The sequence below is a fragment of the Telopea speciosissima genome, chromosome 10 (assembly GCF_018873765.1).
Source record: "Telopea speciosissima isolate NSW1024214 ecotype Mountain lineage chromosome 10, Tspe_v1, whole genome shotgun sequence".
NCBI lineage: Eukaryota > Viridiplantae > Streptophyta > Magnoliopsida > Proteales > Proteaceae > Telopea > Telopea speciosissima.
Window position 1 is genome coordinate 13,939,132 of NC_057925.1, and position 12,853 is coordinate 13,951,984.

The 12,853-nt window shown below is 38.1% G+C and overlaps 1 protein-coding gene across 2 annotated transcripts; it reads left to right on the forward strand.

Annotated features, from left to right (window-relative positions):
- Positions 1-715: 715 nt before the first annotated feature.
- On the forward strand, positions 716-12,500 carry LOC122642830 (39S ribosomal protein L22, mitochondrial-like). 2 transcript variants are annotated; one of them, XM_043836434.1, is made up of 7 exons: positions 716-736; positions 6,718-6,875; positions 7,071-7,147; positions 7,780-7,944; positions 11,623-11,733; positions 12,025-12,091; positions 12,167-12,500. In XM_043836434.1, the coding sequence occupies exons 2-7, from the start codon at positions 6,755-6,757 to the stop codon at positions 12,436-12,438; spliced, it is 813 nt and encodes a 270-aa protein (XP_043692369.1). In that variant the 5' UTR covers positions 716-736; positions 6,718-6,754; the 3' UTR covers positions 12,439-12,500. The 2 variants fall into 2 exon arrangements, with proteins under 2 accessions (XP_043692369.1, XP_043692368.1); XM_043836433.1 differs by having other exon boundaries at positions 726-736; positions 6,696-6,875.
- Positions 12,501-12,853: the final 353 nt, after the last annotated feature.

Sequence of the window (12,853 nt, forward strand, 5' to 3'; positions counted from 1 at the left end):
CCATATCACGATTAATGTAAGAGAGTGATATGTCATAAATGCCCTTCTTTATATTGTTAGATTCCTAAGGTGGTTCCCTCATTCACCTAAAACTGTATTCGGACAATGTAGGGAACCCTCTATTGAGCCCGGATCCTCATCCTTTCTTTTTTTTTTTTCGGACCTGGCTCCTGTGCATCCAGGCAGCCAGGCTACATGTGCAGTGCTAGACTCAAGGCAGTGAGCTTTGACCGCCTTACCCCTGCCCAAGCACCTTGCCAGAGCAGGGGTAAGGCGATCAAAGCACGCTGCCTTGAGATTGGCGCTGCACATGCAGCTCGGCTGCCCGGATGCACAGGATCTGGATTTTTTTTTACCCTATTTTTTATGTGTCTAATTTTTTGCGAGTGGTTTATCAAGATTTCATGCCATTAGTTAGATCTAACTGATCTATATTGCAAAATTTGAACCCTTTTTCCACGTGGAAAAGAAATTCAAAAATTGATTAGTAATAAAAATTAAGCTTTGGAAAAAAAATTCAAAAGTTAAAACCCAAAATCCGAAATCTAAACCCTCTTTGTTTTTTCGTTTTCTATGGTTTGGATTCCTAGCCCCCTACCCCCTTCCTCTTCTCCGTCTCCTTTACCAGTCGATTGCAGCGCCGGCCGGCGGGTCTACATGAAAGGGTATTGAGCCCCTGCCCCTGCACCATTTCCGTCTGCGTTCCCAGTTGATAGCAGCGGCGAGTCTCTTCTCTGTAAGTATTTCTTCATTTCCCTGGTTATCTAGATTTTTTTGCCGTGTTTTAGAAATCCTGTTCCTAAGCAACATATGAACACTGCTTTTTCTCATTTAAGAAAAACCACCACAATTATCTTCATTAGGATGATGCTGAAGAGTGATTGGTCAAATGTGGAGAAATTGCTTGCTGAGATAGAGATTGGTTTCTAAAATCAAGTCTCTGTGTTTGTTAATCTTTTACTTTACAGGTATTGTTTCTATTTTTTAAAGATATATCAAAGCGAACTCTATGAAATTCATGCATGCGTTAATCTATTTTTTTTAATTGGTCACAAACTGAACTCTACAACACTGAGGCAGGATCCTAATGATTCAATCCATTTGCCCAGTATAGAATTGTTCAGATGTTTAGGATTTTCTAAGGAGGGCTTGATCTGTTGCCAGTATAGAGGTTGGGTAGCATGTTGGGGACTTCTAAGTTGCATTAGCTAGTGTTCTTTATAGGATACTTTCACAAGTGGCTCCTGTACACACAGAATTGAAGACAATATCTGTGAAGTGATTTCTTAGCTGGGAAATCTGAATCAGGTGTCTCCAAGTCTCCCATGGGGCTGTGATGGTCCCATTAACACGGTGAACAACATTCTTAGAATCCGAGAGCACTGTGGTTTGTGGCAGGTGATGCTCATCCTCTATTTGAAGGCCTATTTTTAATGGCCTCTAGCTCCAACCATAACTCTTATATTGTCTTTATTTCAGTTATGAGGCTTCCTTTTGATAAAATCATTGTCTAGATGCTATTACTAAGTGAGTAGGTGGTGGACATGTCTATTACATAGTGAATATATGCCCGTATTTTTTGTTATAGAGTTACTGTATTAAACACGTACTGTATCATTTCCGTACGCGTTACGCCGGATTTTTTAAAATGTATTATTGCTGTCTAGTCAGTTTAATACCTTTACGTATCCATCATAGTGGTCAAGGCGTCGCCATGGCGTCCAGGCTCCTTGGTCGCCTTGTCGCCATGGTGGTGTCACCTTGAATTTTGACCCTCTAAAACGCCATGGTCACCTTCCCGCCTTGATAACTATGGTATCCATAGCCTTCTTTTGTCGTACCCGAACTTACTAACTACGGTCCATCTGTGGGTAATTGGCCCAACCCGCACCACCTCATCTTATCTTTCCCACCTGCATTACATTCGGTAGTGTAATGATTGTGATGCTACAAAACCTATTCGGTTCGGCGGTTGGGGGATACTTAGATCCTTTACGAGGTCTTGATATTATGCAATCCAAAGTGTTCATTTCGGACCTTTTCCATCAGCCATTCCAGAAGATTTAATCAAATCCAATAACATATTAGTATCATATTTTCCCAATCATAGTTGTCATGGCGTCGCCATGTCCTCATATCGCTGGAGAAGTGGGCATATCAACCACCGATATGGATGATGTAAGAATATCGACCGATATGGCCTCCATGTCGTCGCCATGGCGCCACTATGGACGCCATACCACGACATATGGTCATATTGGGCAACATGGTTGTTTCAAATTATAAAACTTAATTTTTTATAACCATTTTTTATTTTAATGCTTTATCCTTGACATAAAAAAAATTAAAAAAAAATATCAAACAAAAAACACTAATACACTATTGACTAATACACAATCATAGTTGTCACGGCGTCACGGCGATCCAAGTCGGTGGAGGGGTGTCACGTCGATATATCGACATGTCGCCCGCCATGGCGAGCATGTCGACCATGTTTTATTTTTTATTTTCTCTATTTTTAATGTCATTTAGTATGCTATAGTATATATCCTATAACATAAAAAATCAGCATGAAAGTGTACTACTAATATACTATGGTTTAATTAATGAAAGTGTAATATCCATTAGTGTACATGAAAGTATGAAAACATAGATTAGCCTATCAAATAACTGTGTATGTGTGCCTGTGTGCAAGGTAAAAAGAAGAAAAAATATAAAAAAAACACCATCTTCGTGGATCGTGCAAGCTCGTGAATCGCAAGGCAAGAAGAAGGGGAAAAAATAATCGAGAGCACTACCGGCTGTAATAAATCCCTCCACCCCCCATTCTGTCTCTCGACTCTCTCCCTGTCTGTGTGTGTGTAATTGTGTATGTGTGGCTGTGTGCAGGGCAAGAAGAAGATAAAAAAAAAACACCTTCTCTTTCTATGTGCAAGCTCGCAATCGCAAGGCAAGAAGAAGAAACAAAAACAGAGAGGTCTATGATTGTGTGCAAGCTGCAATCGCAAGGCAAGAAGAAGAAAAAGTAAAAAAAACTGAGAGGTCTGCATGATGTAAGCAAGCCCGCAACTACAAGGCAAGAAGAAGAAAAAAGGAAAAAAAAAAAAAAACTGAGAGGTTTGTCACTGTGTGCAAAACCGCAATCGCAAGGTAAGAAGAAGAAGAACGACGGAGAAAGTTGCGGAAGTGAAGAAGACGAAGAAGTGAGAAGAATCAAGAAGAAGAATCAAGAAGAAGGATCGAGTCGCACTCACGGAGGACTCGGGAGGAGATTGGGAAGAAGAAGAAGAACCAAATAAATAAAAAATAAAAAATTACTTACCTGGAGGTTGCCGGAGGGGTTCGAACTTGCCGAGAGTTGCAGACTTGCAGCATCAGTTCTTCTTCTTCTTCTTCTTCTTCTTCTTCTTCTCACTTCTTCATCTTCTTGACTCCTTCAGTCTCCAGGCGTCTCACGAAGTCTCTCTTCTGTCTTGACAAACTTTGCGATTTCTAAAATCCCCAAATTTCAATTCCAATTAGGGATTTAGGGAATACTACTAAAGTGTACTGTTTAATCTTTAATGGTTTTAATTTTTAATGTTAATGTGACCAATACAAATGAAGGAAAAAGCATTTAAGCTTTTAAAAAAAAAAATTTAAAACCTGAGTTTTTACACTTATATCGACCGATATGCCCATATATCGTGATATGGCGTCCATGGCGACGCCATGTACGCCATATCGGGCGATATTTATACACGAGCCATGTCGAAGGTCGATATGCCAATTTCTCCAGCGCCAGGACGCCATGGCGCGGCCATGGCGACGCCATGACAACTATGTACACAATCACATATTCACATCAGCAAATTTTTTTTATATTATTTAGATGGGCTGTTTATTAGCTTTATTCACTCAATATAAATTACGTTCTTGTAATTGTTTTTTTGTTTTGTTACTTTTGTAGTCACATTCATATGAATCATAACTCAACTCTCATGATTTTTCAACTTTATTATCAGCTTGCTATCAATTATTTGATAATACACGATTTCATATACACTAATGGATATTACACTTTCATGAATTAAACCATAGTAGATTAGTAATACACTTTCATGTTAATTTTTTAGGTTTTAGGGTATTATAGCATACTAAATGACATTAAAAATAGAGAAAATAAAAAATAAAACATGGTCGATATGATCGCCACAGAAAACGGGCGACATGTCGATATATCGACATGACACCCTTCCACCGACTTGGATCGCCGTGACGACGTGACAACTATGTTCCCAATCCCCAAATGCCATTGCATGTGAATTATGTTTCCGCAAAATGGAAACTAGGGTTTCTTGTCATTAATTGGGAATCCCACAAAACAAACAAACCCCTTCCTCTCCTTATCCCTGGATGAGCATATTCCTCTTCGTCATTCACATCTTCTCCCTATTGAACAGGTGAGTGTCTAAACTTTGCCGCTGTTTGTTTTTAGTCCATTTTTTTAAATGTAAAATTAGGTTTATATCAGTCATCAGTGTTCGGTTTTGTTTGAGTTTCCTTTAATTTAACCCGTTTGGCTGTTCTTCTGCAATGGATCCACAGAAAACTTATTCGAATCCAGCAAAGTTTGATATCCTGTTAGATTCTCGATTTTCTTTTTTGGGCATTGTATATTTCGCTATTACTGGCTGTTCTGAATTTAAGTAGGTTTTTACTTAAACCCATTTGTGGGAGGTTGCTGAAATGCTCTGTGATAGTGAAACATGAAAAAAAATAAAAAAGTTTAAGAAACCCTTGCTTGAATTGCTCTCTGCAGTCCTTGAAATTCTTTATGGACTGATTAGAAGTTGTTCAGGTTCCTTGGAATTCTAGAAATCTGGGTATTTGGAGAGATGTCTCAGTATTTTAGTGTGGAGTTGGTCTGTTTAAACTTACTAATCTGAACTTTGACAGCAATTTACATGAACCTCCAATAAAAAAAATTTACGTGAATCTCCATGAACAGACTTTCCAGTTTTTTCCTTCGTCAGTGTTTAAGCTTTCAGAGTTTAGCATAAACTCAAAGGACAGAGTTGAGTAACTTTCTACCATTTATAGGGAAAGAGCACATCGACAAGTCAACTCTGCTGATGTACTAGTATGTAGAAACCTATGTTACATGGATACATCATGAACACATCATTGTGAAGTTTCAAATAGGAATTTTATGCTAAACAGTACTCCATGCAATATGAGACCCATTTGAGGTATTTTGGTGACGTGGGAAGAAATGAAATCACATTCATTATCCATGCAAAAGCATAAACAAAGCCTCCTATACAAGGAAAAATTCAGAAACAAAGGACCCAATCACTGCTGTTTCTCGGTTATCAAGATAAGTGCATAAAAGAAATAGCTCATTGTTGCCAGGTTTTGGTATTGAATCCTGCCTTCACCTTTATGCAATCTGAAAATCCAGATTTGGATCTCAGAAGCAAGCAGGCCCAATAATTAAATTTATGAGCAGATCTAAGATAAGGGAAGCAACTGCATTGTTAAGCAAAGAAATCAGATCGATGGAAGGGGAGGTAAGAGAGTTGAGGTTGATATTCTTGGGAGGAAGAAGAGAGCAAGAGAGAAGAGAAGAAACCAGGTTTGGGTTACCAATTCCATATTCTCTGATCAACTACACCAAAACTCTCAAAAAAAAATTTATATTCTTTACTCAAATCATCTCTAATTGATGGGGGGATGTATTACATACAGACCTTCTGAAATTCCAAATTTGACTCATGAAAGGACTCCTAATCGTTTTAATATACTTAAAAATAAATAAACTCAAAACAAAACTCTATGGCTATTAAGTAGCCTAATCTAATTCAAACACTCAACTTAAGTTCTAATCTCGTGTACTAACTTTATCCCTACTTTATGGGCTTATAAATTAGGCTCATTACATCAGTAAACCCAAAAATAAGAAGCTCCAGGTCCGTATAACCCAACCATGGGCCAAAATAAAGTCTTCTGAGGCCCGATTGACCCAATTGGACAATCTTAACTGCATTAAAATGTTGGGGGGGGGGGTTTGTTACTCTCAATGCATCATACTGACGGATAGGGTATAACACTACATTCTACATACAAGCATATATGAAGAAAATAAAGGACTCGTACAAATAGAAACTAACTCGCAACTAGGAAACTCCTCAACTTAGGAAATTAAAGCAACACAGAAACTTGAGGGAAACTTTCTCCTAGTATCCAACTCTTATCTAAAACTCCAATATGAAAGATTAGAAGATAATTCAAAATAAATAAATAAATAAACTTCTAGTATCCTACTGAATCAGAACAAGGTTGGGACCCAGTTCGTCTTTGTATGGTTTCCAAACGGGTTCGAGCCGGTTCAGCCATTAATCTACATCAGGAAGTCAACCCTACCCCTCTGGTTTCTTTGTGTGTGTGTGTGTGCATTTTCACAAACTAGGAAGAACCACTTGGTGCTATGTATTTTTCATGTGATGGTCTCTCAGGCAACAATTAGGCACAATAATGGTGATGTGCAATATTAGTTGCTTCTATTCCTACTGCTTATATGATTTCAATTTCCTTCCGCTTTTTTTTGTTTTAAGATCATTTTTTTTCCTCTTTTAGTGGAAGGTGGTGTTCATGATACGATGTGTATTGTTTTATATTTTTATTGCTACCTGACTATTTCCTTCATGCAATAGGTGAACTATCCTTCGTTTCTAGGTTTGTTGAGAGAGGATTTCATTAAGCTTCTTTACTCATGATGGGGTGGCAGAGGCATTTACAGTCCTTACTTTGTCACATTGGCAGAAGAGAGGCCCAAATTGAGAGTGCATCCTTAAATTTATCTAGTGCCCGTAAAATTTCCTCTTATTTACTAGGTAAATAAATTTGAACTTTTGTTTGTAAAAGCATACAAGAAAATCTTATGCTAAATGATTGTCACGGGGGAGGGTATCCAAAAAATAAAAAGGGGGGTGTGTCTGAGAGAGAGAGAGATTCCTTTCATGCATCCCAGGATTTCTTTTCATTAGGTATTGAAATTTGGTAGTTGAGTAAATGGACTTTTTTTGCAGGTGAATTTCCATATCAACCGAGAAAGTTACCATACACAAATATTCCAAGACCTCTTCATCAATATTTACAACAGTTGGTAATGATAATATGTTTCTTCTGTATTGAGATTTGCATTAATATAACCAATCTACTATTTTCTAGCTTCTCTTCTTACTAAAATCTTTTACAAAATCATTTCAAATCTTGGTGCTGCATTTGTTAAATGATAGTATTACTTCTTTTTTCGGGATAATGAGCCATATACATGAGGTTTATCGTTCTCAGGGAACCCTCTCCCTGCCCACTAAAATTCTAACCTACTGACACAAACTATCATTTAGGTGCATCTTCTTGTTTTGAGGCAGAGCCCAAATAGCTGACAGGGGACATTATATATCGTTGCAACTGGCTTTTCATCAGCCTCATTTACCTTCTATATTTAGATTAGGATGATCAAGTCTTGTGATCAATCGAATATTTTGCCCTGGCACGTCAGTTGAATGGTCGAAGCCAACACAGTTGGTAAGCCACTTGCAGTGCAAGTTCTAGGGGACGTCGGTAATGGGCCTCTGGTGTATCAAATATCTTCTGTGTTATGTTCCCTATCTTATGAACATGTGCAGTACATTTCTAAATCCATTTCTACTTTGGTGTTAAGATTGGTTTCTTTTCTAAATCCCCTATTACTTTGGTGTTAAGATTGGTTTTTATCTATTTCTGTTGTTGCAGGGCATCTCAAGTTCGAGGAAATTACTTGCAGATTCATCATCTGATATAACACCCATTTCTTCTCCATTGATACCCATTTCAGCACCAAACAGTGAAAAAACTGAAACCCAGGCTGTTGTGTCCAAACCTTCAAAAGTTCAAGCAGTTTTAAAGGGCATTAAACAGGTGTTGTAGATACCTCTAATTGTGTCTTTTTTCTTTTCTATGTACGTAAAAGACAATTTCATACATCTATTCAGGCAATCACCTTTTGCATGGATCATATACATGAGTGTATCTTTATTACTTTAGTTTTATGTCCTATTGACATTTTGCAAGGGCATCCCCTGTATGTGATGTGCTGCGTCGGCGCCCGGATGCGGTGTCAAGTGATTGTGGACAAGTGCGAGTAAAGAAGCTAGTCCAAAAGCATAGGATTAGATTAGCATCTTGGGACATTGGGACCTAACATTTAAGATTCTAGAGTTGATAGATGCTATGAGGAGAAGAAGGACCAATATTGTCTGTATTCAAGAGACTAGATGGAAGGGTAAAGAGGCTAAGAAGTTGGACGACTTTAAACTTTGGTATACAAGAGACCAAAGTAATAGGAATGGAGTGGGTATAGTAGTGGATACAGAATTAAAGAATGATGTGGTGGATATAAGAGTGGGAGATATGATTATATCCATCAATCTTGTGTTGGAGAAAGATGTTGTCAATATAATTAATTCTTATGCATCCCAAGTAGGATTTGACGAAGATAGTAAGTTACAATTTTGGGAAAACATGGATGGATTAATGCGAGGTTTCAGTCAAGGAGAAAAGGTGATTATGGTGATTGAATGGACATGTGGGGAGAGAACGTAGAGTCGTAGAGGCTATGAAGGCGCTCATGAAGATATGGTTTTGGAGAGAGGAATGAGGAGGGGATCGTAGTTCTAGATTTTGTTGTGGCTTATGATCTATCCATTGTGAACACTTTCTTTGAAAAGAGAGAGGAGCATTTAGTCACCTACAAAAGTGGGCATCATATCTGCCAAATAGATTCCTTCCTAACTAGAAGGTTTGATAGATTGTTTTGTAAGGACTATAAGGTTATACCTGGGGAGAGCCTAACAACGCAACATAGATTGGTGATCATGGATATGTGTCTCATTACGCAGAATCATAAGATAAGGGAGCCTATATTCCTTAAAATAAGGTGGTGGAGCCTAAATGGGGACTCCTTGAATTCATTTACTGATAAAGTGGTTAAACAAGAAAAGTGGAACTTTGAGGGATACACCAATGTGATGCGGAACAAGATGTCAACGTGTATTAAGAAGATGGCTAAAGAGGTCTTAGGAGAATCGAAAGGAAAATGACATGCCCCTAGGGAGACTTAGTGGTGGGACAACGAGGTTCAAACAGCCATTAAGACTAAGAAATATAGTTTTAAGACATGGCAAAGGACTAAGGATGTAGAGGATAAAAAATGGTATAAACTTGTTAGAAATGAAGCTAAGATGATTGTAGGGAAAGCACGAGGGAAGAAATATGAAGTCTTTTATAACAACTTGAGCACAAAGGAAGGGGAAAAAGCTATCTATAGGCTGGCTATAACGAGAGAAAGGAGTAGAGATTTTGACCATGTAAGATGTGTTAAAAGTGAGGATGGTAGAGTATTAATAAGGGATGAGGACATTAAGGAGAGTTGGAAGAGTACTTTTACAGACTAATCAATGAAGTCATTTAGAGTAATAGTACCTTGGAAGACTGCAATACTCATCTTCACACCACAGGTCATAAATATATATGCAAAATTAGGGTGTCTGAAGTGAAAGAAGCTTCAAGAAAGATGAAAGTAGGCAAGGCATCGGGGCTAGATGGGGTCCCAATAGAGTGGAAGAGATTAGGATTTTGTGGTTTGTCATGGCTAACCAAGTTGTTTAATAAGATTATTAACATAAGGAAAATGCTAGATGAATGGAGGAGAAGCATTGTAGTCCGGATTTACAAAAATAAAGGGGATATACATAGCTGCAACAATTATAGAGGCATAAAACTAATGAGTCATACTATGAAGTTATGGGAGAGGGTTATAAAAACCCGCCTGAGAAAAGAAACTACTATCTCAGAGAGTCAATTTGGTTTTATGCCAGGTAGATTCATAATGGAAGCTATTTTCTTGCTTAGGAGGCTCATGAAAAGATGTAGAGAGGGCAAGATGTATCTACATATGGTATTCATTGACCTAAAAAAAGCCTACGACTGAGTCCCGAGAGATCTAATCTGGCATGTTTTTAAGAAGAGAAGGCTATCAATTAAATATCTGGACATAATTAAAGATATGTATGAAGATGTGGTGATTGGTGACTAGCGTAAGAACGGTGGGTGGAGGGTTAAGGTGAATTCCCAAGTACAGTTGGGTAACATCAAGGATCAGCATAAAGCCTTTACTTGTTTGCACTTATTATGGATGATTTAACCAGAGACATCCAAGATGAAGTTCCTTGGTGTATACTTTTCGCTGATGACATTGTGTTGGTGGACGAGACAAAAGCAGTTGGAGCTATGGAGATCAACCTTGGAATCAAAAGATTAAGATAAGTAGAACAAAAACGGAGTATATGGTGTGTAACTTTAGTCACATGAGGATGGGTAATGAGTTGGGGAATATTGAGGAGAGCAAGATTCCTCAAAGTGATTGTTTTAGATATCTGGGGTCAATCATAATCAAAGAAGATGGCATAGAGGATGACATTTCACAAAGAATTAAAGTGGGATGGATGGAGTGGAGATGTGTGTCTGGAGTATTGTGTGATCGAAGTAGTCCTTCAAAGCTCAAATGAAAATTCTATAGGACAGTCGTACGATCAGCTATGATGTATGGGGCAGAATGTTTGGTAGTTAAGAAGTGTCAAGACTCAAATAGATAAACTAAGTGTCACAAAGATGAGGATGTTGAGATGGAAGTGTGGCAAAACTTGGAAAGATAAAGTAAGGAATGACCATATTAGAGCTGATTTGGGAGTTACCCCGATACAAGATAAGCTCCATGAAAATCGTTTGAGGTGTTATGGCCGTATTCAACAGAGGCCTAGTAATTTGATTCAGATTGAAGGATCTAAAAGAGCTAGGTGCAGGCCTAAAAGGACCCTAGGAGAGGTAGTGAGGAAAGACATGCATAATTTAGGCCTTGTATCAAGTATGACATCGAATAGAGCTGATTGGAGGGCAAGGATCCATGTAGCTGACCCCATTTAGGTAGGATATTGCTAAGTTGTTGTTCCCTTTTCTTTTTACTATTAATTTTTTTTAAAAATTTTTGTCTTTGAAGGATCCATGTAGCCGACCCCATTTAGTTGGGATAAGGCTGAGTAGTTGTTGTTATATGTACGTAGAAGACAACTTTTAAGCTCCATATCTGTGCTTTGAAAGCTAAATGAAATTGAAAAATCCAAATTCTTATCAAACTTTGCTTGTATTTTTATTAATAAAGAAACTTTGTTGGGATCAAGTGATAAAGCCATCATTCATTACTTGGACAATTACTTTACTGTTGATACTATTCCTGTATGCCTTTTGTCATTCATTAAAGATCCAAAAAGAGAAATTTTTTTCCCTTTCCCCCTAATAATTTTTCTCCCTGATGAGTTTGACCTTCATGAGCATTACCTTGACTGTACGAGTAATATAATTTTTTATTTCTTTTGAGTTACTCTATTAGAGGATTGTTTATCATCTCTTTCAGTTTTTGGGCTAGCTGTCATTGGAAGCTCATAGTTTTCATATAGCGTAGAAGATTAAAATAGATCAGATATGATCTTTGGTTTAAATTCTTATCTGATTGCTTCTGACATGTACCGTTGTTTGTTTCAGAGTCCCAAGAAAGTCAATTTGGTGGCTGCATTGGTTCGTGGCATGCGTGTTGAGGATGCATTGTTGCAGTTGCAAGTAACAGTAAAACGTGCTGTGAAGACTGTCTATCAGGTGTAGTGACATTTCTCACATTGTTACTACCTCCAGAACATCAGACTCCATGCTGATGATTTAACTCTGCTTCCCTTTGCTCCCCCCCCCCCCCCTCCCCCTCGTTTCCCCCTTCTGGAAATACTCAAGGTTCGCTCTGAACACGCATATACCATGTATTTCACATTCATACTGCAGAATTATCTTCACTATTGGGTTTTTTTTTTCCAAATTATTTTTTCTTGTGCTGTTTCGCAAGCTTCCTTCATTCCTCCTAGGTATACCTTTGTAACATTATTTGTAATGATGTAGGTTATTCACTCAGCCCGTGCAAATGCAACCCATAATCATGGGCTGGATCCAGATCGTCTTCTCGTTGGTAACTATTAACTTATCCAAATGTTCTTCCATTGATATTGCACTACAAGACTGATTCTTGTGTGTCTTCTTGCAGCGGAGGCATTTGTTGGGAAGGGATTCTTTAAAAAGAGAGTGTCATACCATTCAAAAGGGAGATCTGGAATTAAAGTCAGACCAGAATGCAGGTTGACAGTGGTAGTGAGGGAGATGACCCCTGAAGAGGAGGCTGAGATAGCCAGACTGAGAGTCAGCAATTTCCGCAAACTCTCGAAGAGGGAAAGTCGGCTTGTACCACATAAACTTATTGAGACCACTCCAATATGGAACCGCAAAAGCAAAGCTGGTAAACCAAGTGTTATGGCTTGAGCAGGGGGGGGGGGGGGTTGTTACCCTTTCCGAGTTTTATGTCGATTATAAAAGAATGTCTTTACTTGGTTTCCAAGTTTGCATTTCAGGTTCAAAATATTAAGAGATGATATTACCCAGAGCTTCTCTCTCTATTCAACTTTTTTCATTATAACAGACCTTATGCTGAGATTCAAACTAAAATATTAGTAGGTATCAGACTGGAGTGGCATCTGCAGCTAGAAGCATTTTTGACTGTTGTAAAAGTTCTTATTTCCCAGAACACAGCTCAATAAGATGAAAGGAGAAAGCGAAAAAAAACTTCTTATGTTTCATAATTGAACATTAAAAAGCATATGCGCTGTGTTTTAAAATGTTGCTTGTTAATGATATAGTTTTCATTGATGTGATTAGAGCAGTGGCAAACACGGTTTAA

Excerpts from the sequence above, each read along its gene's own strand:
- LOC122642830 (XM_043836434.1), top strand. The coding sequence starts at position 6,755 with ATGATGGGGTGGCAGAGGCATTTACAGTCCTTACTTTGTCACATTGGC. Across the intron at positions 6,876-7,070 it reads AATTTCCTCTTATTTACTAG|GTGAATTTCCATATCAACCG; the intron begins GTAAATAAATTT and ends CTTTTTTTGCAG. Across the intron at positions 7,945-11,622 it reads TTTTAAAGGGCATTAAACAG|AGTCCCAAGAAAGTCAATTT; the intron begins GTGTTGTAGATA and ends TGTTTGTTTCAG.